The 26,521-nt window shown below is 46.9% G+C and overlaps 2 protein-coding genes across 2 annotated transcripts in view; both read right to left on the minus strand.

Moving 5' to 3' along the window:
• LOC124718762 (protein draper-like) overlaps positions 1–26,521 on the minus strand; it is a 336,146-nt gene that overhangs the window by 229,267 nt on the left and 80,358 nt on the right. The window lies entirely within an intron of this gene.
• Positions 1–26,521, minus strand: part of LOC124718764 (proline-rich receptor-like protein kinase PERK10) — a 201,276-nt gene that overhangs the window by 130,662 nt on the left and 44,093 nt on the right. Inside the window, exon 2 of the mRNA XM_047244377.1 lies at positions 23,617–24,514. Within this exon, the coding sequence (XP_047100333.1) occupies positions 23,617–24,514 (898 nt within the window). The remainder of the gene's footprint in view (positions 1–23,616; positions 24,515–26,521) is intronic.

Consider the following 26,521-nt stretch of genomic DNA (forward strand, 5'->3'; position numbering starts at 1 on the left):
GGCTGGCGGGCCGAAACCGGTCCGCGAGGGCCGGCAAACCGGCCCGCGTTAGCTGGCCGGACACCCCCGGTATCCGGCCCGCCAAATATTTGAGGTGGTGCCTATACTGCCAACCATTGAGTTTCGAGGTCTATCGCGACCAACACACCGCGACATTGTCGGAGCTCTATCTTTACAAAGCGGAATGTCGTGGTTAAACTTGTGGCTATCCACAATAAACAGACGGACCATTCTCAGTGCGATAGTGAAAAAAAAAAAAAAAAAAAAAAAAAAAAAAACAGATAACAGACTAGTTTGGCGAAAACATTTTAAGTAAAAAAATTCTTTGCATTTTATTCTACTCATGAGTCTGGTGAATGTCTTTCAAATGGACGCCACTTCGGCGACTAGCCTTTGTAATGAATCATTATGGAAGATGCTTCTTAAGCGAGGTTTTACTTTCTTTTGATTACGTTGTAAAATACACATAGCAAGTAAATCGTATAAAATATTTAGCCTTACATTACGGTGATCATGGAGTGCTAGGGTGCTTTAATCCCACTAGGTAGATCTTGGCCCTTATGACTTCGCGGAGGAGTCAATGTGGCCCGCAGACTAAAAAGTTTGGAGACCCCTGGTGTAGTGCAATGTGTACGTGAAACTGACGGATTGTGAACAGGCGCGCCACCTACTTGGTGGGTCAGTAGTGGCGGTGCTGAGGTGTGCCACTTAACGCCGGCAGCTGTTCCTACCGGCTCGGCGCCGCCGTATAACGGTGCATTCGTAACTGCTCTCTGCCCCGCTTCTGGCGCAACCCGCCATATATACCCGACCAACTACTCCGCTGCAACACAACACTGCAGACTCACTTCCGTTCTAGCAGCCGTCAACAAACTTGAAGGTAAAACCATACGTCCAAACCACCTGATGTCAGACACTCATATACATCTACATGATCACTCTGCAATTCACATTTAAGTGCTTGGCAGAGGGTTCATCGAACCACGATCATACTATCTCCCTACCATTCCACGCCCGAACAGCGCGCGGGAAAAACGAACACCTAAACCTTTCTGTTCGAGCTCTCATTTCTCTTATTTTATTTGGATGATCATTCCTACTTATGTAGGGTGAGCTCAACAAAATATTTTCGCATTCGGAAGAGAAAGTTGGTGTCTGAAATTTCGTAAATAGATCTCGCCGCGACGAAAAACGTCTTTGCTTTAATGACTTCCATCCCAACTCGCGTATCATATCTGCCACACTCTCTCCCCTATTACGTGATAATACAAAACGAGCTGCCCTTTTTTGCACCCTTTCGATGTCCTCCGTCAACCCCACCTGGTAAGGATCCCATACCGCGCAGCAATATTCTAACAGAGGACGAACGAGTGTAGTGTAAGCTGTCTCTTTAGTGGACTTGTTGCATCTTCTAAGTGTCCTGCCAATGAAACGCAACCTTTGGCTCGCCTTCCCCACAATATTATATATGTGGTCTTTCCAACTGAAGTTGTTCGTAATTTTAACACCCAGGTACTTAGCTGAATTGACAGCCTTGAGAATTGTACTACTTATCGAGTAATCGAATTCCAACGGATTTCTTTTGGAACTCGTGTGGATCACCTCACACTTTTCGTTATTTAGCCTGCCACACCATACAGCAATCTTTTCTAAATCGCTTTGCAACTGATACTGGTCTTTGGATGACCTTACTAGACGGTAAGTTACAGCATCATCTGCGAACAACCTAATAGAACTGCTCAGACTGTCACCCAGGTCATTTATATAGATCAGCAACAGCAGAGGTCCCAGGACGCTTCCCTGGGGAACACCTGATATCACTTCAGTTTTACTCGATGATTTGCCGTCTGTTCAAATGGCTCAAATGGCTCTGAGCACTATGGGACTTAACATCTTAGGTCATCAGTCCCCTAGAACTTAGAACTACTTAAACCTAACTAACCTAAGGACATCACACACATCCATGCCCGAGGCAGGATTCGAACCTGCGACCATAGCAGTCGCGCGGTTCCGGACTGACGCGCCTAGAACCGCTCGGCCACCGCGGCCGGCGGTTGCCGTCTATTACTACGAACTGCGACCTTCCTGACAGGAAATCACGAATCCAGTCGCACAACTGAGACGATACCCCGTAGGCCCGCAGCTTGATTAGAAGTCGCTTGTGAGGAACGGTGTCAAAAGCTTTCCGGAAATCTAGAAATACGGAATCAACTTGAGATCCCCTGTCGATAGCGGCCATTACTTGGCGGTACCAAACGTTTTATGTCGCGATTTATGTCAACCAATCTACTCTATCGACAGAAAACGTTTGGTATCGATCTGAGAGTCTGACATCTGGGGGTTTGGGTGTTAAGAGATAGCTAAACAGCGTGGCGGGGTAGTTACGCCTTCCTTAAGATGGGACGTTCATGAAATCGACTGAAAATGCCGACTTTCAATTCATTCTTTGTTTATTAATAGAACTCACGGACATTTCAACTGATAGTAGCTGATGGTAGAGCAGACCCCACGAGGCCAAGGATCCAAGTTGTCAACAAGGGACTGTGCAAGCTGGTTGTGGATCCATAGTGGTGTGGGCTGTGTTTACATGGAATGGCCTGAGTCCTCTGGTCCAACTGAACCGATCGATCCCTCTCTCTCTCTCTCTCTCTCTCTCTCTCTCTCTCTCTCTTTCTCTCTCTCTCTCTCTCTTTCTCTCTCTCTCTCTTTCTCTCTCTATTCGTTTAGTCGGTTCCGACTCTTCGTGACCCCATGAACCAAATCACGCCACTTTTTCCTGTCTTGCACTTTCTCCCGTAGACCTTCCAAGTTGGAACACATTGTTTCTGTGATGCCATCGATCCATCTCATCCTCTGACGTCCTCTTCTTCTAGTTCCTTCAATCTTCCCCAGCATTAATGTTTTTTTCCAGCGAGGCATGCCTTCGCATTGTGTGTCCAAAGTAGGACACATTAGACCTTCCAGGGAGAAATCTGGTTTGATTTGATCCAATATTGATCTGTTGGTTCTCTTTGCAGTCCATGAAACTCTAAGAAGTTTCCTCCAACACCACAATTCGAAGGAGTCAATTCTTCGCCGTTCAGCCTTTCTAATGGTCCAGGTCTCACATCCGTACATCACAACTGGAAAGACCATAGCCCTCACAATACGGATCTTTGTTGCTAGTGTTATATCACTGGACCTTATAACCTTGTCAAGGTTTGACATCGCCTGTCTACCGAGCAACAGGCGTCTCCGGATTTCATGGCTGCAGTCGCCATCAGCAGAGATCTGGGAACCGAGATAACTGAATGTGGTCACTACCTCCATGGTTTCTCCTGCTATATCCCACGAATTGGTAGGAGTAGTGGCCATAATTTTAGTTTTCTTCTTCACTGACGGGAAATGGTTATGTTCGGCTACATGGAGACCTTTTGCAGTCATTCATGGAGTTCATGTTACCAAACAACGATGGAATTTCTGTGGATGATAATACGTCAGGTCACCGAGCCGCAGTTGATCGGTGATCGGACTGAAGAACATTATGGACAGTTCGAGAGAATGATTTGTCCACCCAGATCACGCGACGTTAGATATAATGGAGAGGTCACTTCGTGCACAGCATCCCTACACCAGCAACAGTTTCGCTGCTATGTACGGCTTGTAAGTAGGCTGTTCAGGTTTTTATGCTCGTAACGTCACGTAGCGCTCTGTATGAAAATCACTGACTGTGCTGTGTGCAGTCTGTGGCTGGTTTGCATTGTTGGAATTTGCTATTGTAGTGTTGGGCAGTTGGCTGTTAACAGCGCGTAGCGTTGCGCAGTTGGAGGTGAGCCGCCAGCAGTGGTGGATGTGGGAGAGAGATGGCGGAGTTTTGAGAGCGGACGATCTGGACGTGTGTCCGCCAGAAAGAGTAAATTTGTAATACTGGATATCATGAACTGAGATATATATATTATTTGAACAGTATTAGTTTAAGTACAGTCATTTATAATTTTTCTAAGGGGGCGTTTCAGGCTATATAGGCAGCATGGCTAAACATTTCCGTAGGAGACTTCCAACTAGTTCTTGTGTCTATGTCACGTCGAGATGGCGCATTACGCTGGACAAAAAGAGGTCTGAACCGGTATCCCATGACTTTTGTCACCTCAGTGTCTAGCACGGACAGCATTTTAGGGAAAATGTAAGTACAACTGTACTCTTCAACCAGACCAGTTGAAATATAGATACAATGACCCATTCAGTATGCCAAATCAGTTTCTCGGAAACAGTTTGGGATTAAAATTAAATACCATATTAATATTGCATTTTCGCATGTTTCTATTGGCACAACATCCAAAACTTTTGATATTCATTATGAGTGATAACATCCACTAAAGTTTTAAAATTCTTCATTTACTAAATAGAAAGTGCAGCCTGGTTTCGGGACCTGTGTCCAATCTTCAGGTGGATCTGAAAAGTTATAAATAAATAAATAAATAAATAAATAAATATGGTGCACCCTTATACCCGGACTTTTCAGTATTGGAATGAGGATGTGGGATGTTGGATCGTGTAACAGAGTACATTTTGACTTTGTTTACAGTGGTTCCGCTCTTTTAATTTGGGAACCTATGTCTTTTTGCGTAGGTCACGCTCTGGGACAGACTTTCCGGCAGGCCTAGGAACTGAAAGGGTTCTTGTTGTGTGACATGTACCACGAATTTAATCTCCGTTATTAGACTTTTAAGGACTCATTTTATGTACGTAAATGGCGTTTATCTTAATAATTTTGGTATAAGTTCTGTTAAGCCCTTTTAATGTTAACAGTTTGAACAGGCGCCATTATTTGGTATCTTCAGGAGTGCCCCAGGGAAGTGTCGTAGGACCGCTGTTGTCCTCAATATACATAAATGATTTGGCGGACAGGGTGGGCAGTAATACGCGGTTGTCTGTGCTGATGATGGCGTGGTGTACGTCATAAAGGTGTCGAAGTTGAGCGACTTCTTGTCAGGTTGTGCCACAAACTCCTCTTCTCCCCAGTTCTATTCAGTACCTCCTCATTAGTTATGTGATCTACCCATCTAATCTTCAGAATTCTTCTATAGCACCACATTTCGAAAGCTTCTATTCTCTTCTTCTCCAAACTATTTATTGTCCATGTTTCACTTCCATACATGGCTACACTCCATACAAATACTTTCAGAAACGACTTCCTGACACTTAAACCTATAGTCGATGTTAACAAATTCCTCTTCTTCAGGAACGCTTTCCTTGCCATTGCCAGTCTACATTTTATATCCTCTCTACTTCGACCATCATCAGTTATTTTGCTCCCCAAATAGCAAAACTCCTTTATTACTTTAAGTGTCTCATTCCCTAATCTAATTCTCTCAGCATAACCCGACTTCATTCGACTACATTCCATTACCCTCGTTTTGCTTTTGTTGATGTTCATCTTATATCCTCGTTTCAAGACACAGTCCATTCCGTTCAACTGCTCTTCCAATTCCTTTGCTGTCTCTGACAGACTTACAATGTCATCGGCGAACCTCAAAGTTTTTATTTCTTCTCCATGGATTTTAATACCGACTCCGAATTTTTCTTTTGTTTCCTTTATTGCTTGCTCAATATACAGATTGAATAACATCGGGGAGAGGCTACAACCCTGTCTCACTCCCTTCCCAACCACTGCTTCCCTTTCATGTGCTTCGACTTTTATAACTGCCATCTGGTTTCTGTACAAATTGTAAATAGCCTTTCGCTTCCTGTATTATATCCCTGCCACCTTTAGAATTTGAAAGAGAGTATTCCAGTCAACATTGTGAAAAGCTTTCTCTACGTCTACAAATGCTAGAAACGTAGGTTTGCCTTTCCTTAATCTTTCTTCTAAGACTTTGAACTACTTAAACGTAAGTAACTTAGGGACATCACACATATCCACGCCCGAGGCAGCATTCGAACCTGCGACCGTAGCAGCATCGTGGTTCCGGACTGAAGCGCCTAGAACCGCTCTGCCACAGCGGCCAGCGCTCTTTCCTTGAGATTGAAAGATTAAGTGTACATGAGCCCAGCATACTGAGGCTAAACAATGTGGTGCTCAGTTGTACTAGAAGCTTTCGAAATGTGGTGCTATAGAAGAATTCTGAAGATTAGATGGGTAGATCACATAACTAATGAGGAGGTACTGAACAGAACTGGGGAGAAGAGGAGTTTGTGGCACAACTTAACAAGAAGATGGGACCGGTCGGTAGGACATGTTCTGAGTCACCAAGGGATCACAAATTTAGCATTGAAGGGCAGCGTGGAGGGTAAAAATCGTAGAGGGAGACCAAGAGATCACTAAGCAGATTCAGAAGGATGTAGGTTGCAGTAGGTATTGGGAGATGAAGAAGCTTGCACTGGATAGAATAGCATGGAGAGCTGCATCAAACCAGTCTCAGGACTGAAGACCATGACGACAACAATAAGTGTAGGAGACTGATGACCTCAGATGTTAAGTCCCATAATGCTCAGAGCCATTTTGAAGGAAAGAGGACACGTCCCATTGCTTTAGTGGCGACCAGCACCGCTGCACGTTCGGAACCAGATCGATCACGTGAACTTAACTACCACGAAGTTCGCAAACGAAAACTGAGGTACTGATGAGAATACCGAAGGAATTAAAGTCATATATTTCTATATTTTCTGTAGGCGCGAAAGCTATATTCCTCTTCCACCACTTTCACACGTAGATCACCAGTCAGATACGTAGATGAAAGCGTGCACCAGCTTACCAACTAGGCCAACTCGTTGTAGTAAGTATGTGCACAGCTAATTTACATTATTTATTATTATTCTTATTACGTACTCCAATAAGCAGACAGGTCAGCCATTTCACGCCATTCGCTGAGCAGCAGCAGTGCCATATACTTGTCAAACACCACATACCTGAAAAGAAAGACACCGCTTCAGTTATAAAATGTTCTATAATAGCTACAACACACTGAATAAAGGATATATATTTAAAACACCGTACTGTTGGTTGTCACGGTTTCGAATATTTTCATCATCTGCAGATGGGTGCAACGCACGCACATGATGAATTATTGATAGTTACTTGTTTACAGTGCCATAATGCTAATTTTACCACGCAGCCAGGGAACCAGCAAATGTCATCTACTGGCAAAATAGCTAAATACTTCGATTATTCGGCAGTCTATGTTGTCTTGTCTTCATATTTAAAACAGTTATATTTTGATTGATTTTCTTACGTATTCGCACACAAACAAGCCGTAAATGTTTCATACGAGGGGGTACTCAAAACAAAAAAACAAAAAAAGAAAGAAAGAAAGAAAACGGAATGACATTGTTGTGGACAGAGCTTGTGTAGTAGCCGTTTCTGCCGCTAGGCGTGTATAGCCCAACTCATTGCCAGTTCATGTGTGGTGTTCTTGTTTGGTTTCTTTTTTTTTATCATGCAGCTGTGAAATTTTGTTTTTGGTAAGAATGCTGCTGGAACTATTTTAATGTTGAAAACAGCTTACCAAGATGATGCTGTGGGAAAAACTCAAGTGTACGAGCGGTTTGCTCGTTGTTTAAATGGTAACATGTCAGTTGATGACAAAACTCGTTTTGGACTTCCATCGAAGGCGTAGTTCAGTCAGAGCTTGTTCCACCAGGTCAGACCGTCGATCAAACCTTTCATTTTGAAGTTTTAAGGAGATTGCGCAACAGTGTTCGTCAAGAGAGACCCGATTTGTAACAGATATGAGACTGGTTCTTCCAGCACGACAACGCACATGCAACACACAGCTGTTACACAGCTTTTGGTTAAAACTGGCAGTATTCCGCTGCCTCTCGCACTTTACTCGCTTGACCTGGCTCCGACTCTTTTTTTATTTCCACGCACGAAAAGGGCCATGGGAGGACACCGATTTGACAACACTGAAGAAGTCAAGAAAGACACGAGGGAGGAGCTGTCAGCCATTTCTAAAGATAAATCTTCCGAACAGTGCGTTCATCCGTAGGAGAAATGTATTAGTTGTAATGGAGAATATTTTGAAGGGGATGAGATTGCTTTGTAAACAATTTGAAGATATAAAAAGATTTAAAAAATAAGATATATAGCTTTTAAAAAATAATTCCGGGTTTTTAGGTACCGCCACTGCTTCGCAAATGACGCGGCATAAATTTGTACTTCTTGTACCGTTTTTCTCTCTCTATTTTTGGTTACTGTGCCACCTTAACGGATAAGCATCTGCAGAACAAAGTTCTGTTACGTTTTTTCATATTGTTGTTATTATTAGTAATTCAGTAGTTCGCTTAGTAAAATTTCCAGTTACTTTTTCTCACATCCTACAGAAAATCGATTCCAAAAATCGTACTTCTTTCACGTAACACGCTGAAAGCGATGGATCAGGGCAGTCTGATAAAAACAGCATTTTTGTGACCTCTGGAAAGCATTTCACTCTGCACTACATCGAAGATTACTAACGAAAGTACGATCACATGGCGTAAGGATTGAGGATTTCTTCGTAAGAAGCGCACAGAGTGTGGATAGTGTGTCATCGACAGATGCAGAAGTAACTTCAGGTGTGCCATAGGGATGTGTGCTGGGACCCTTGTTGTTCGTGTCGTATATGAATGTCCTGTCAGACAAAACTGGCAGTAACCGCAGACTTTTCGTTTATGGTGCAATTACTTACAGGGGGGGGGGGGGGCAGTCAGCTGAAGACGAGGCAGACGAAAAATCAATTGGCTAAGTGCTTGTAGGACTGATCACGTGAGAGTTAGTTAGAATCTTACTTATGGATGTACATAGTTCATCCACCCCAGGAATCTAGAGTCTCTACGACTTTTTGCCGTTATCGATATCGGTACTAGTAAGGTATTCCAGGAATTCCAAGACTTTCAGAACATTTTAAGTTCAAACGTTTTGTGTACTTTCGCATTTCCTGTTGTAATTCCTGAGAAACGAGGTCTTGACAGATTCAAAAATATACTTTTTGTGTTATATTATTACAAATCAACAATTTCGAATTTTACTTGTACTGTGAAACCTTGCTGCTTGCCACATCTCATGATTCTAGGTTAAAGGAAAGTAACCTACTGATTTTGATGAGTGGGTCTATGATATGTGACACACATGCCCGCATCTTCTGATTGCATTGACATAGAAGCTCTGTATACACCGCCAAAGGAGCGTACACCTTCGTCTGCGCCCTAGATTTCAATTTGATACGTATTCCCGTTCCTGGGAAGAATTTTTATTAACAGTCGGAGAGACAGACAACGAAGTGACTCTATAAATGTTCCGTTTTTATCGATTGGGTTACGAAAACTTTTAAAGTGAACTGTCTATTATTTCAATAGCAATGGCCATAAATGTTAACACATTTAACCCGCTGTGAGACAAGACGGTCAATGACTTCGCGGAGAAATGACTACGGTTGCCTAAGGAATCATGATCGCACCCAGGCGTGCATCTCTTCAAAGCAAATCGACAGCCACGAATGGGTTTCTTCAGGATACCAAAAATACGCAAACTTCAAGGGGAACGCTCTTGACTGTATGGGTGATGTGTAAGGGCTAATCAGAGGTATTGCCTTCTCTTGACGCAGAAATCACACACACACACACACACACACACACACACACACACACACAAACAAAACGATGCTAACTATATACTCATGTTTCATACACAGCTCCGAACACTATTGGATCCTTCCGCACAAGACGCTATTCAGCGTCACATCACGTAGGCAGTGTACTAACTTGCCGTGCTGGTGGACATAGGTCCGAATCTCGTCAAATTCACTTAAAATTTTTGGATTTCAAAATTTAATCACAACACTTTATTATTTTTGGTCAGTTACGGGATTTAAATGTAATGTTTTTACTTCTAATACTAGGTCGAGTCATTTTCAAAATCTTATTGACGTTTTCATTTGTCCTCATTTTTCTTCCTGTTATTCTCTTTTCGTCTGGAATCGGCCTGTGTCTTGCTTTTACCACTAACATTGAAATTTTTCTGTCTTGACTTTGCTCCTAGAGGTCAGATTTAATCGTCGTCGCCAACAAAGCGATCGTTACTTTAGTTCTGCCCCAAACTGCTGATCGCTGTTTTCTTAGATACATTCCACGTGACGAGGTTGTTAGTTTAGGACACGAGTTTAAATTTAGGACACGAGTTTAAATTTAGGACTATAAAACGCGTAGTCTGCGTGCATCAAAACGTTTACAGAGATTACTGAAGGCAGAGTTCTCGTAGCGAGAGTGAATACCGTAACTCCCAAATGCTCCAAAAATCAATGAAAATATATGTATTAAAAAAAAAAAAAAAAAGCAGGTAAGAATTCGTTTGACGCATCCGTCAGGGAGAATCTCCACTGCTTCCAAATTGACAATGTAAGTGTAGACCATATGTGGCTTGAATTCAAAGAAGTAGTATCGACAATAATGGAGAGATCTGCGCCAAACAAATTAACAAACGACGAAGCTGACCTCCCCATCTCTCTCTCTCTCTCTCTCTCTCTCTCTCTCTCTCTCTCTCTGTGTGTGTGTGTGTGTGTGTGTGTGTGTGTGTGTGTGTGTGTGTGTGTGTGTGTGTGTCGGGTGCTGTAGGCAGTTATAGGTGGCGGGTGACGGCGAAACCACGGCGCACTATGTCAGCTGTTAAACGGAAAGGGGGCAGGTTTTCTTGCTCACTCTCTGCAGTGTTGGAGGGGCCAGGCTGGAGCGAAGCGTGGTCGGGAATGGTGTCAAGTGGCCGATGGCGGCTGTGGCGGTGAAGAGGGGGCTGGGGAAGGGGGGGACTGAACAACGGTAGGGAGCGACTAACCATCTGAGGGAGCGAGTGAACAGTCTCACTACAACGCCGTCAACACTGACACCGCTAAACGGACCAGGGAAAGCTTTGCCACCACATGCCAGGACCGATTATCGCGCGCGGGCTGCATACTGCAGCCTAGCGGCCCAGGACAATGGAAAGCAATAGTTGTTCTGGTCTTCAGTCCGAAGACTGGTTGACGCAGCTCTCCATTCTACTCTAGCCTGTGCGAGTTTCTTCATCTCCGAACAGATATCCTTTTTCAATCTACTTACTGTATTCATCTCTTGGTCTCCCTCTGCAGTTTTTACCCCTCGCACTTCCCTCTCGTACTAAACTGAAGAACCCCTGATGTCTCAGAATGTTTCCTATCAACCGATCCCTTCTTTTAGCCAAATTCCGCAACAAATTACACTACTGGCCATTAAAATTGCTACACCAAGAAGAAATGCAGATGATAAACGGGTATTCATTGGACAAATATGTTATACTAGAACTGACATGTGATTACATTTTCACGCAATTTGGGTGCATAGATCCTGAGAAATCAGTACGCGGAACCACCACCTCTGGCCGTAATAACGGCCTTGATACGCCTGGGCATTGAGACAAACAGAGCTTGGATGGAGTGTACCGGTACAGCTGCCCATGCAGCTTCAACACGATACCACAGATCATCTAGTGACTGGCGTATTGTGACGAGCCAGTTGCTCGGCCACCATTGACCAGACGTTTTCAGTTGGTGGGAGATCTGGAGAATGTGCTGGCCAGGTCAGCAGTCGAACATTTTCTGTATCCAGAAAGGCCCATACAGGACCTGCAACATGCAGTCGTGCATTATCCTGCTGAAATGTAGGGTTTCGTAGGGGTGGTTGGTTTGGGGAAGGAGACCAGACAGCGTGGTCATCGGTCTCATCGGATTAGGGAAGGAAGTCGGCCGTGCCCTTTCAGAGGAACCATCCCGGCATTTGCCTGGAGTGATTTAGAGAAATCATGGAAAACCTAAATCAGGATGGCCGGACACGGGATTGAACCGTCGTCCTCCCGAATGCGAGTCCAGTGTCTAACCACTGCGCCACCTCGCTCGGTGTTTCGCAGGGATCGAGTGAAGGGTAGAGCCACAGGTCGTAACACATCTGAAATGTAACGTCCACTGTTCAAACTGCCGTCAATGCGAACAAGATGCGACCGAGACGTGTAACCAATGGCACTCCATACCATCACGCCAGGTGATACGTCAGTAGGGCGATGACGAATACACGATTCCAATGTGCGTTCACCGCGATGTCGCCAAACACCATCATGATACTGTAAACAGAACCTTGATTCGTCCGAAAAAATGACGTTTTGCCATTCGTGCACCCAGGTTCGTCGTTGAGTACACCATCGCAGGCTCTCCTGTCTGTGATGCAGCGTCAAGGGTAACCGTAGCCATGTTCTCCGAGCTGATAGTCCATGCTGTTGCAAACGTCGTCGAACTGTTCGTGTACATTGTTGTTGTCTTGCAAACGTCCCCATCTGTTGACTCAGGGATCGAGAAGTGGCTGCACGATCCGTTACAGCCGTGCGGATAAGATGCCTGTCATCTCGACTGCTAGTGATACGAGGCCGTTGGCATCCAGCACGGTGTTCCGTATTACCCTTTTGAAACCACCGATTCCTTATTCTGCTAACAGTCATTGGATATCGACCAACGCGAGCAGCAATGTCGCGATACGATCGCAACCGCGATAGGCTGCAATGCGACCTTTATCAAAGTCGGAAACGTGATGGTACGCATTTCTCCTCCTTACACGAGGCATCACAACAACGTTTCACCAGGCAGCGCCGGTAAACTGTTGTTTGTGTATGAGAAATCGGTTGGAAACTTTCCTCATGTCAGCACATTGTAGGTGTCGCCACCGACGCCAACATTGTGTGAATGTCCTGAAAAGTTAATCATTTGCATATCACAGCGTCTTCTTCCTGTCGGTTAAATTTCGCGTCTGTAACACGTCATCTTCGTGGTGTAGCAATTTTAATGGCCAGTAGTGTACGTTTTAAGGACACGTTATCATATTTTATTTATCAATGTAAGACTGTTTTCCTAAATGTGGCGGGCACCCACGATCATCTACTGATCGGTTACAAGATAGCGATTTTACATTTGACATTTCGTGGGAAACCAATATTTTTCGTAGTTTATAGCCATCTATGAGCTTGCCACCATGTTAACTGTCCCGCAGTGTGTGTTAAAGTCATAAAATCAGATATTCGAAAATGGGATAAAAGGCCAAAACCTGGGTTATACTTATATAAACAATAAAACAGTCATATGGCGGTGTGTTCCTTCAAAAAATATTTTATGTCTGTTGATTAGCAACATCAAAAACAGTGTACTTGTTATTCAACCTTAAATATGGAATTGCTCTACCAAGCAGTAACTTAAAATCCATGAATCAGCTTCTATTCCCTTTTTGTCTAAACTGTTTATCGTCCATTTTTCAGTTCCATACATGGCTCCACTCCAGACAAATACCTTCAAGACAAACTACGTAACACTTAAATCTATATTCGATGTTAACAAATTTCTCTTCTTCAGAAATGCTGCTCTTGCCATTCCCAGTCTACATTCTATATTCTCTCCACTTCCGCCATCAGTTATTTTGCTGCCCAAATAGCGAAGCTCATCAACGACTGAAAATTAAAATGTAAAAAAAAAAAATTAAAAAAAGAAATAAAAAATGCTGTGTTTCCATAGTATGCTGTGGGCTCACTTATAACCATAAAAGACAGACGTATTTATTTTGGACGGAGCGATTCGGGTCAGTTTTTCAGTGGCGAGCTGATGGGAATCTGGAATCATCCACCCCTCAAACGTCGTGCTGCCTCATGCCATTGTCTCGATGCTATCAGCTCAGACGCGTGGGATTTCAATTGGCAAGGCCACTGGCGAAGAGAACACGGCAATTGCCATAGTCCGACTTACAGAAACCTCTTTCAGCGGAAGAGGAGTCAAAATAAGCTAACACGTGTCTCAGCTTCTCAGTAAACGACCGTCAAATTTTTTCGATGTAATAATTTAGACGCCTTTTAGCGGGCGCTAATATCAGCCGAAATTGTGGCACAGCAGCTAGCGTTGCAGGCTCTGACTTTGGCGTCTCGTGTTCGAAACCAGTTTCTTCCTTTTATTTATTTGTTTTCTTTTGTCTACCCAAGTCTTTAGATGCTTACTACACGAATGTTTCTTATCAGGTTAAGAAATATAAGAGCATATTAACAGAATCTTCCGTCGGTTCTTGGTAGAACAACATTATAATAAACGAAAAGCACCAGTTTGCTTTTGTTCTACAATATTCATTTTATTGTTAACCGGTTTTCGGCTTATTAGCCAACAGGGGGTATACAAAATCACGTGTTCTGATTGTAACAAATTTTGCATTGGTCAGTCAGGCAGAGACATATCAACTAGGCTGGCTGAACATGAATGCAGCTGGAGGTTGCAGAATTCAGAATCTGCATTTGCTGAGCATGTACTGAGTGAGGGTCACAACTACCAGCCAGTGTCCCATGTACTTCACTTAGCAAACAAAGGCCATAAATTCAACCTGCTGGAAGCCCTGGAAATTAACAAACATCTTGCTCACAATCCAGATCTCATCCTAAACGACCGGACACAGCTCAACATTTCCCCCTCTCCTAAACTTGATATAATCATCTTCGTTGTTCATTACTTCCCACACTCACTATTCCAACATTTTCCCATTTTCCTGTATTCATTAAGTTGTTTTGTTGAAGTTGTCTTTGTATTCCAAATTTCAATAGTTAAGGCTTTCTTTTAACTGGTACTTTTATTACTGTCCATGTTTCATACCCCTTGTAGTTGCCTCATCAAATACAGTTCATATTTTACTTTGCTCATTTATTTAATGAAAACTGTTACACAGCCACTGCTTTGATTATAATGTTAATGTTAAAATGTAGTACCACCACACTCTCAAACTGTAGGTTTCCTCAAAAATCTCCATTTTCCTGCATTTATTTATTTCTGTTTATCTTATTGCTCAAGTTCCTTACGTATTCTGTAGTTACATTGATGACTGTCTCTTCTTTTAATTGGTTGCGTATCACTCTCCATGTTTCATACCTCCTGATACAGCCTTGTCATTTTATTTTATTAGTTTTTTTTATTAATAGAAACTGTTATGTAGCCATGCTATTCCTATTTTGTGCTAAAGGTTTTCCTATCTACTCCATTGTTATTTATGCACTGTTCAGGTTTTACTTTTTCATTGCAAAGATGTTACTTATTGTATGTTTCTACTTCAGTCCAGATGTTTTACTTCTCTTCCAATGTTGTTTGCTAACATGTTACTTCTTTGGTGATAATACTCAGTAAATGTCTGAAGATGGCCTTGTAAGGCGAAATCCGGTAAACAATAAAAGTAATATTGTAGAACAAAAGGAAACTGGTGCTTTTCATTTATTAAATATAAGAGCGTTACATTGACTTTAAAATTACAACTGGGTTTCACAGCAAGTGTCGAACATTTAGTGTACAATCTGTACGCATGTGGGGCTGCTGTGTCGTGTATGTCATATAAGGATCAAAAAAAGTATTGCATCACGCCGAATGCTTGTGAATCGGCTAAGGAACGTAGTTTATGCCGTGCACTCTTTTCTCAGTTACTGGATCAACCAGGTAAGTTTGACGAATATATTGAGAGACAGCTTAGCGCTCCCGTACATTGCATAGCCTCCAGAAATTTTCTGTTTGTATTTAACCCAATTTTTACGTTATCCACTAATCGCAACACGTTGTAAGCTTTTCACACTAATTAATGCCATATGGTCTTTCGCGAATGTAGATACACTAAACACTATGTCAGCCATTCTTGCGTTTGTTCGATAAATGAAGGGGGAATGGTGTTGCAGTCCTCGCCCAGTTCGGCCGGAGAACAGAAACTGATCGGAACTTCGCCGCCGCGGGCGTATGTTCAGGTGGTGGGATAGGTTGTGCATCGAGACGGCGAATGTTCCGGCGTTACTGATTTTCCAGCGATCGGCTGTCTTTGGCCGATGTCGGTCATCGGTGGAATCCACCCGTGTTCGTGCCACTGCGAACGCAGCAAACTCTGTCAGTGTTCATTAACTGAAACTTCCGGGCTGAATTGCCGTGGTCCATATATAAAACTCCTTCTCCTTCCTGACGTTTCGTTGCCTACTGCGGACATCATCTTCTGAGGTGAGTCGGCGACTGGCTGCTAGGCGCTGGAGGTCCCGCTTATACAGAGCGCTTAGATGGCGCCAACACTCATCACGTGCTTTCAACTTTAAAACTATCTCTGGCTAGTGCCATCACTCTCGATTACAGGTAATCGATTGTCACTTCGTTGGTACAAAGTCGACCGCCATATCTTGTCTAGTTTTAATCCTTCTTCTTTTCTATCAAAATTATTTCCGTGCTTGTAGATCTCTGTGCATGCGAGTATAATTATGTGAGGTTGCCCGCAGTAGGCAACGAAACGTCAGAAAGGAGAAGTAGTTTTCTACAGGATGTTACAAAAAGGTACGGTCAAACTTTCAGGAAACATTCCTCACACACAACGAAAGAAAATATGTTATGTGGACATGTGTCCGGAAAGGCTTACTTTCCATGTTAGAGCTCATTTTATTACTTCTCTTCAAATCACATTAATCATGGAATGGAAACACACAGCAACAGAACGTACCAGCGTGACTTCAGACACTTTGTTACAGGAAATGTTCAAAATGTCCTCCGTTTGCGAGGATACATGCATCCACCCTCCGTCGCTTGGAATCCCTGATGCGCTGATGCAGCCCTGGAGAATGGCGTATTGTATCACAGCCGTCCACAATACGACCACGAAGAGTCTCTAAATTTGGTACCGGGGTTGCGTAGACAAGAGCTTTCAAATGCCCCCATAAATGAAAGTCAAGAGGGTTGAGGTCAGGAGAGCGTGGAGGCCATGGAATTGGTCCGCCTCTACCAATCCATCGGTCACCGAATCTGTTGTTGAGAAGAGTACGAACACTTCGACTGAAATGTGCAGGAGCTCCATCGTGCATGAACCACATGTTGTGTCGTAATTGTAAAGGCACATGTTCTAGCAGCACAGGTAGAGTATCCCGTATGAAATCAGGATAATGTGCTCCATTGAGCGTAGGTGGAAGAACATGGGGCCCAATCGAGACATCACCAACAATGCCTGCCCAAACGTTCTCAGAAAATCTGTGTTGATGACGTGATTGCACAATTGCGTGCGGATTCTTGTCAGCCCACCCATGTCGATCGTGAAAATTTACAATTTGATCACGTTGTAATGAAGCCTCATCCGTAAAGAGAACATTTGCACTGAAATGAGGATTGACACATTGTCGGATGAACCATTCGCAGAAGTGTACTCGTGGAGGCCAATCAGCTGCTGATAGTGCCTGCACACGCTGTACACGGTACGGAAACAATTTGTTCTCCCGCAGCACTCTCCATACAGTGACGTGGTCAACGTTACCTTGTACAGCAGCAACTTCTCTGACGCTGACATTAGGGTTATCGTCAACTGCACGAAGAATTACCTGGTCCATTGCAGGTGTTCTCGTCGTTCTAGGTCTTTCCCAGTCGCGAGTCATAGGCTGGAATGTTCCGTGCTCCCTAAGACGCCGATCAATTGCTTCGAACGTCTTCCTGTCGGGAAACCTTCGTTCTGGAAATCTGTCTCGATACAAACGTAGCGCGCCACGGCTATTGCCCCGTGCTAATCCATACATCAAATGGGCATCTGGCAACTCCGCATTTGTAAACATTGCACTGACTGCAAAACCACGTTCGTGATGAACACTAACCTGTTGATGCTACGTACTGCTGTGCTTGATGCTAGTGCTGTAGAGCAATGAGTCGCATGTCAACACAAGCACCGAAGTCAACATTACCTTCCTTCAATTGGGCCAACTGGCGGTGAATCGAGGAAGTACAGCACATACTGACGAAACTAAAATGAGCTCTAACATGGAAATTAAGCGTTTCCGGACACATGTCCACATAACATCTTTTCTTTATTTGTGTGTGAGGAATGTTTCCTGGAAGTTTGGCCGTACCTTTTTGTAACACCGCGTATATGGACCACGGCAATTCAGCCCGGAACTTTTAATTAATGAAGACGCCGGCCGTGAAAGCTTACATGTTATGATCTGTCAGTGTTGTTCCGATACGGCCAGTACAGGCTCTGTAGGTTTCGTTGCTACGCAGGCTGACGGGACACCACATCTCACAGCGACAGCCAATCGAGTTACCGTGACGGGCAACACGTCACCATGACAGACGAGCATTCTTCGCGGCCTGGTTGACATGGGCGGCATAACCCGGTTAGCAGGCGGCTGCTAATGGCTCAGACCCTCACTCATCACCACACACATCACATGGCCAACGTGTCACTAACTGGCGCACTCCGGCGTTCTCGGAAGCTGCCCGCGTGCTGCTCACCCCCACAGTCACTCACCTCCCGTCTGCGTTCCCTGGCACTGGGCAGCACGTGGTGCTTCCAGGGAGTGCGTTCAATGACGCGCGCCTCTTCGTCACGACCGACTCGCTAATAGTGCGTGGGGTCCCTCAATTTGTCCGCTCCTGCACGTGGCTAGCACGCGAGGCTAACGTATGGCAGCGGCAGAGCTATGGATGGACACGAAAAAAAAAAATGCAATGACAGTTACGTTACATTAATGCTTGTACCATAGATCGTCAATACAACATTTCGTAATGACGTGGAACGTGTCAGTTAGTGTAAGTTTTCTTTAAACAATTACTATTTCATATCTAAAGATTCATCTGTTGAGTAGAAGCAACTGTCATTCAGAAATTCTTTTAATTTGTTTTTAAATTTATGTGTATTTGTAGGTGGGGGTGTTCAGCCGCCAAGTAATTCTTAAAATACATCGTGAAACCTTCAGCTACCATTTATTTTGCACAATTCGCTGCTAATTTCGGTCAGTGACTAATCAGGCTTAGCCTGAAACAAATAATTCACCATTAGAGATTACACAGTTTACAGAGTAACTGACGTTACACTTACTGGCATAAATGGCAGGAAAGTTGAACCATTATTTGAACAAAAGTAATTTGCTCTTTCAAGCCGACCATTGTTGTTGTTGTCTTCAGTCCTGAGACTGGTTTGATGCAGCTCCCCATGCTACTCTAAACTGTGCAAGCTTCTCCACCTCCCAGTACCTACTACAGCCTACATCCTTCTGAATCTGCTTAGTGTATTCATCTCTTGGTCTCCCTCTACGATTTTTACCCTCCACGCTGCCCTCCAGTACTAAATTGGTGATCCCTTGATGCCTCAGAACATGTCCTGCCAACCGATCCCTTCTTCTAGTCAAGTAGTGCCACAAACTCCTCTTCTACCCTATTCTATTCAATACCTCCTCATTAGTTATGTGATTTACCCATCTAACCTTCAGCATTCTCCTGTAGCTTCTATTCTCTTCTTGTCCAAACTATTCATCGTCCACGTTTCACTTCCATACATGGCTACACTCCATACAAATACTTTCAGAAACGACTTCCTGACACTTAAATCTGTACTCGATGTTAATAAATTTCTCTTCTTCAGAAACGCTTTCCTTGCCAGTCTACATTTTATATCCTCTCTATTTCGACCATCATCAGTTATTTTGCTCCCCAAATAGCAAAACTCCTTTACTACTTTAAGTGCCTCATTTCCTAATTAATTCCCTCAGCATCACCTGACTTAATTCGACTACATTCCATTATCCTCGTTTTGATTTTGTTGATTTTCATCTATTATCCTCCTTTGAAGACACTGTCCATTCCGTTCAACTGTTCTTCCACGTCCTTTGCTGTCTCTGTCAGAATTACAATGTCATCGGCGAACCTTAAAGTTTTTATTTCTTCTCCCTGGACTTTTTACGTTACATTAATGCTTGTACCATAGATCATGAATACAACATTTCGTAATGGCATGGAACGTATCAGTCTAATGTAAATTTTCTTTAAACAATTACTATTTCATATCTAAAGATTCATCTGTTGAGTAGAAGCAACTGTCAATCAGGAATTCTTTTAATTTGTTTTTAAATTTGTGTGTGTTTGTAGGTGGGAGTATTCAGCCGCCCAGTAATTGTTAAAATACATGGTGAAACCTTCAGCTGTCATTTGTTTTGCACAATTCGCTTAGCTTGGAACTAATAAATCACCATTAGAGATTACACAATTTACAGGGAAACTGAGGTTACACTTACTGGTGGCATAAACGTTAGGTAACTTGAACCATTATTTGAACAAAAGTAATTTGTTGTTCCAAGCCGACCATAGTACATAAAAAAATCTCACAATAATAACTGAGTAACACAATTGCCGTCAAGATGAAAGTCCACATCGACAGCGAGTACCACACAGCTAGTGACACATCTGTCGGAAGGTGCGAAATCTGGGCTGTAGGGTGGATCAGGAAGAACAGTCCAGTGAAGTTTCGTGAACTCCTCTCGGTTGGGCACACTTGTATGACGCCTTGCGTTGTCACGGAGAAGTTCGTTTGCCAGAAATCCAGCAGGCACACACATTTGAGTACCCCAAACAGATGGACAGGACTACCAACAGACTCTCGAGTTGAGCAGCGAGGTGTTTTACTGTGATCCGTCTACCACTTCGAATGTGTTGTAGCTATGAACTTTGCCATTATCTTTGAACTGGAATGGTTTACTAATAACAAATTTAGTGAGTGAATATATGTTTTGCGAGGGTACTGTGAATGTCCCTAGCTCAAAAACAAAGGTGTGCAAGGTGATCTTGGGTGAGTTCCAGCTACTATTCTGATTACAACACTGCAGGAGTGACAGCTACGGGCGGCCGGCTTTGCGCCACCTTGTTGCGGTGACGAGAGACGCCTCGCACAACGACTCATCCCGCTTTTGTTGACTGCCAACCCTTATGAATGTTTGCGAGCCTTTGGTTTTCCGCCAAAACAAACTCGATGACAGCTCTCTGCTTGGAATGCAGCTCGGTTACAGATGTCATTCTGAAGGCTACGTATAATACCGCTACCTATCGGAACTCCACGAAACTGTAATCACTGAAGTGGGAGTATTCCATGGCCCACAACAAATTCCGTATTTTTTCAGCCAATATTGGCCGAGAAAAGAAAGTTCTGAGTTACTTATTGACAAGAAAAGGCACTCCGTCTTCAGGCCACAAGTGGCCTACCGGTACCATCCGACCGCCGTGTCATCCCCAGTTGAGGATGCGGATAAGAGGGGCGTGGGGTCATCACACCGCTCTCCTGGCCGTTATGATGGTATACTTGACCGAAGCCGCTACTATTCGGTCGAGTAGCTCCTAAATTGGCATCACGAGGCTGAGTGCACCCCGAAAAATGGCAACAGCGCATGGCGGCCTGGATGGTCACCCATCCAAGTGCCGACCACGCCCGACAGCGCTTAACTTCGGTGATCTTACAGGAACCTGTGTATTCACTGCAGCAAGGCCGTTGCCCTAGTTATTGACAGCAGCTCGTAATAATACGATCGGTACATGCGCGGTCCGAGGTGTCAGCCAACAATGTCGGTGCTGTCTTTTGGGCAAAAAGCCTTTACAAACGACTACTTTAGACGATCGGCGTAACAGTTTTTTTTAAGTTGTTTATACCTGTGTTCTTGTTTCGTTCGAGCTGTTGTAGTGGTCCCTTGTGAGTACAGGGGAACTGGTGGACGCGCCAGACAGCGGTTCTGCAACCTGTGGCGAGTGGAGTGTGTCAGAAACGCGGGCCTGGCCGGCCGGCCTCTGCACTGTACAGGAGAGCCGGGCTGCAGGCGCCCCGCGTCGCTCGTCGCCTAATTTGCGAACAATGGGCGGCGAAGGCCGTCCGTCCCCCACAGCACGGCCAGCTGGGCCCAGTTTCACTCCACTGAGCAGGCGTCACTGGCTGTCCCGTGATGGGCCCCCGCAGCTGCAGTAGACACGAGCTCCACTCACGCGTAGCAGCTCTCCACGCTACTCTACCCTGTGCGAGACTCTTCATTTCCGAGTGACTACTGCAACCTACATGCTTCTGATTCTGCTTACTGTACTCGTCTCTTGGCCTACTTCTATGGTTTTCACCCTCCACACTTCCCTCCAGTACTAAATTGGTAATCCCTTGATGCCTCAGAACGTGTCCTACCAGGGGTTGGGACACTTGCGAGGGGGGGGGGGGCGACACTTGCGAGGGGGGGCGTCCGACACTTGCGAGGGGGGGGGGGCGACACTTGCGAGGGGGGGGGGCGACACCTGCGAGGGGGGGGGCGACACTTGCGAGGGGGGGGCGACACTTGCGAGGGGGGGGCGACACTTGCGAGGGGGGGGGCGACACTTGCGAGGGGGAGGGGCGACACTTGCGAGGGGGAGGGGCGACACTTGCGAGGGGGAGGGGCGACACTTGCGAGGGGGAGGGGCGACACTTGCGAGGGGGAGGGGCGACACTTGCGAGGGGGAGGGGCGACACTTGCGAGGGGGAGGGGCGACACTTGCGAGGGGGAGGGGCGACACTTGCGAGGGGGAGGGGCGACACTTGCGAGGGGGAGGGGCGACACTTGCGAGGGGGAGGGGCGACACTTGCGAGGGGGAGGGGCGACACTTGCGAGGGGGAGGGGCGACACTTGCGAGGGGGAGGGGCGACACTTGCGAGGGGGAGGGGCGACACTTGCGAGGGGGAGGGGCGACACTTGCGAGGGGGAGGGGCGACACTTGCGAGGGGGAGGGGCGACACTTGCGAGGGGGAGGGGCGACACTTGCGAGGGGGAGGGGCGACACTTGCGAGGGGGAGGGGCGACACTTGCGAGGGGGAGGGGCGACACTTGCGAGGGGGAGGGGCGACACTTGCGAGGGGGAGGGGCGACACTTGCGAGGGGGAGGGGCGACACTTGCGAGGGGGGGGGCGCGACACTTGCGAGGGGGGGGGCGCGACACTTGCGAGGGGGGGGGCGCGACACTTGCGAGGGGGGGGGCGCGACACTTGCGAGGGGGGGGGCGCGACACTTGCGAGGGGGGGGGGCGACACTTGCGAGGGGGGGGGCGACACTTGCGAGGGGGGGGGGGCGACACTTGCGAGGGGGGGGGCGACACTTGCGAGGGGGGGGGCGACACTTGCGAGGGGGGGGGCGACACTTGCGAGGGGGGGGGCGACACTTGCGAGGGGGGGGCGACACTTGCGAGGGGGGAGCGACACTTGCGAGGGGGGGGCGACACTTGCGAGGGGGGGGCGACACTTGCGAGGGGGGGGCGACACTTGCGAGGGGGGGGCGACACTTGCGAGGGGGGGGGCGACACTTGCGAGGGGGGGGGCGACACTTGCGAGGGGGGGGGCGACACTTGCGAGGGGGGGGGCGACACTTGCGAGGGGGGGGCGACACTTGCGAGGGGGGGGCGACACTTGCGAGGGGGGGGGCGACACTTGCGAGGGGGGGGGCGACACTTGCGAGGGGGGGGCGACACTTGCGAGGGGGGGGCGACACTTGCGAGGGGGGGGCGACACTTGCGAGGGGGGGGGCGACACTTGCGAGGGGGGGGGGCGACACTTGCGAGGGGGGGGGCGACACTTGCGAGGGGGGGGGCGACACTTGCGAGGGGGGGGGCGACACTTGCGAGGGGGGGGGCGACACTTGCGAGGGGGGGGGCGACACTTGCGAGGGGGGGGGCGACACTTGCGAGGGGGGGGGGCGACACTTGCGAGGGGGGGGGGCGACACTTGCGAGGGGGGGGGCGACACTTGCGAGGGGGGGGGCGACACTTGCGAGGGGGGGGGCGACACTTGCGAGGGGGGGGCGACACTTGCGAGGGGGGGGGCGACACTTGCGAGGGGGGCGACACTTGCGAGGGGGGCGACACTTGCGAGGGGGGCGACACTTGCGAGGGGGGCGACACTTGCGAGGGGGGCGACACTTGCGAGGGGGGCGACACTTGCGAGGGGGGCGACACTTGCGAGGGGGGCGACACTTGCGAGGGGGGCGACACTTGCGAGGGGGGCGACACTTGCGAGGGGGGCGACACTTGCGAGGGGGGCGACACTTGCGAGGGGGGCGACACTTGCGAGGGGGGCGACACTTGCGAGGGGGGCGACACTTGCGAGGGGGGCGACACTTGCGAGGGGGGCGACACTTGCGAGGGGGGCGACACTTGCGAGGGGGGCGACACTTGCGAGGGGGGCGACACTTGCGAGGGGGGCGACACTTGCGAGGGGGGCGACACTTGCGAGGGGGGCGACACTTGCGAGGGGGGCGACACTTGCGAGGGGGGCGACACTTGCGAGGGGGGCGACACTTGCGAGGGGGGCGACACTTGCGAGGGGGGCGACACTTGCGAGGGGGGCGACACTTGCGAGGGGGGCGACACTTGCGAGGGGGGCGACACTTGCGAGGGGGGCGACACTTGCGAGGGGGCGACACTTGCGAGGGGGCGACACTTGCGAGGGGGCGACACTTGCGAGGGGGGCGACACTTGCGAGGGGGGCGACACTTGCGAGGGGGGCGACACTTGCGAGGGGGCGACACTTGCGAGGGGGCGACACTTGCGAGGGGGCGACACTTGCGAGGGGGGCGACACTTGCGAGGGGGCGACACTTGCGAGGGGGCGACACTTGCGAGGGGGGCGACACTTGCGAGGGGGCGACACTTGCGAGGGGGCGACACTTGTGAGGAGACCCGGCCGAACAGGTAGCAGGCGGTCTATAGGGACACCAAACAGGTTCACTACTGCTGTGGAGACCAACCACCAGAAACAACTTTGTTCAATTTCTTCTGTTTACGCCGAAGAAGTAGAGCCGCTGTTCAGTCAAGGAGACGACATCGTCTCGTCACTGCCGTCACACAGGAGTGGACAACGATCACTGCAACGCATCAGGCAAAAAAGCATGGGATCTACACAAGATCCGACCGATTCTGCAGCATTTGTGTGTAGAGCATTTTAGAAACAATGTCTGTCTGAGTGGACGATGAATACATCTTGTTTCAAGACTGTTGTACATAGTACGGCATAGTCAGCGCGTACACAAGTTTCCCACTAGAGCGCGCCCCGCTAAGCACAACAGTGCAGGCGCAGAGCTCGTCCGTCTCCGCACTACGAGATGGCGCTGCCTTAGAGACGGACCAAATTCTGCTTCTGCCGATCCGCGTATTAATATGTAATGCAGCCAATGAGATTGCTGCTAACGTAGAACCTTTTCTCCTCACGGATCACACTCGCGCAGTGATACCTGAACGCGCGAGGTATTATAATGAGTGTACAGACCTCCGATTAGTCAGTCTGCGTCAGTCTGTACCTGTCTGCATTTGTCTGCACCAGTCTGTACCAGTCTGCAGTCAAGTTTCACTCTGCGCCTAATAAGATTACCATATTCCTGTACATAGCCATGAAGAGAAATGTAGAGACACTTTGTCAAGTATCAGAGATATGTGAGAATAAGATTAATGTACCAAGACCAAAGGAACTTCAGATTGTCAAGTGTAAATAGCATCCAGAATCAAGTTACGTAAGGTTTATGCTTGTTACTATTTTAATAAATGTGTGTGAAAATTAATCAAGTTGTGTTTAAAGTTGGTCACCGTCAATCTGCTACTCTAAGTGTGCAAGTGGCATTTCTATCGTCTGACATAACGCCAGAAGATAAACACGCCACGATAAGACCACGAGACATATTGCTGACACTCGCCTACTTTGTTAGAACGACAAGTCAACAAGTCAAATAATCTGATGGTGTGTGTACTGAAGGTCTTGCAGTACGCACACCACAAATATATAAAATGCATTCCTTAACGCTAATTCTATTTTGTCTAAAACTGACATGGTGGGACCATGGCTGTGTACAATTAATGTAGGTTGATTTTTACAAAGAAGAAGACAGCAACCAGCCACTATTAATACTCCTATGTATTTAACTAAATAGCGCCGTAACCGGTTTCGAACTGACTAGTTCATCATCAGACTGCTGTTCACGAGGTTTGCAAGATACGCTTTACATAATCGTCAGTGAACAGCCGTCTGATGATGAACTTGTAAATTCGAAACCGGTTACAGCGCCACTTACTTAAATAAATTGCAGTATTAATAGTGGCTGTTTGCTGTCTTCTTCTTTGTAAGAATAAACCTACATTAACGCTAATTGCTAGCAGGACTCACATTAGATCTCAGTACACTTCCCTGCGAGGTTCGGGAAAAACTGAGGTTTATTTCGAAATAATTAAAGAAAAAAGTTTCTATCGAGAACCAAATTCTTTAGTTGGCTCCTCTCAATATATGGTAAAAGGTTACCACTCCTATCATTTCTGGGTGAGGGGTTGAAAGATGGAAAACATTTTAGGTTTCTATACTTTCTGTAAAATACATCGTTAAGTATGAGATTGAGCGAAAGTTATGTCCTCTGTAGGATTAATCAGAACAAAAATTCCAATGAAAAAGGTCTAACGTATAACTGTGCTGTAACTAATGGTTGACATGACATCGTGGGGGAAAAAAAATCAGCTCCGATTTCTAATTTGACTAAGGCCACTCTTCCTTGCCCAAAAAAATTCTGAAATAATGTAAGCTGGCTGCACTGGAGGAGTGTGAATGTCCCTCGGCAGCTGCCCGGGCCGGCACAAGCCGAGCGCTCAGTCGCACCAAGTGGCAGCAGGTAGTGGTGCAGCATTTGCGACACACCCTGTGCCAGTCCCCCAGCATCGCTGATTTCTCACAAGTGTCGCCACATTCCAGCTCCTCACAAGTGT

The sequence above is a fragment of the Schistocerca piceifrons genome, chromosome 10 (genome assembly GCF_021461385.2).
Source record: "Schistocerca piceifrons isolate TAMUIC-IGC-003096 chromosome 10, iqSchPice1.1, whole genome shotgun sequence".
Classification (NCBI taxonomy): domain Eukaryota; kingdom Metazoa; phylum Arthropoda; class Insecta; order Orthoptera; family Acrididae; genus Schistocerca; species Schistocerca piceifrons.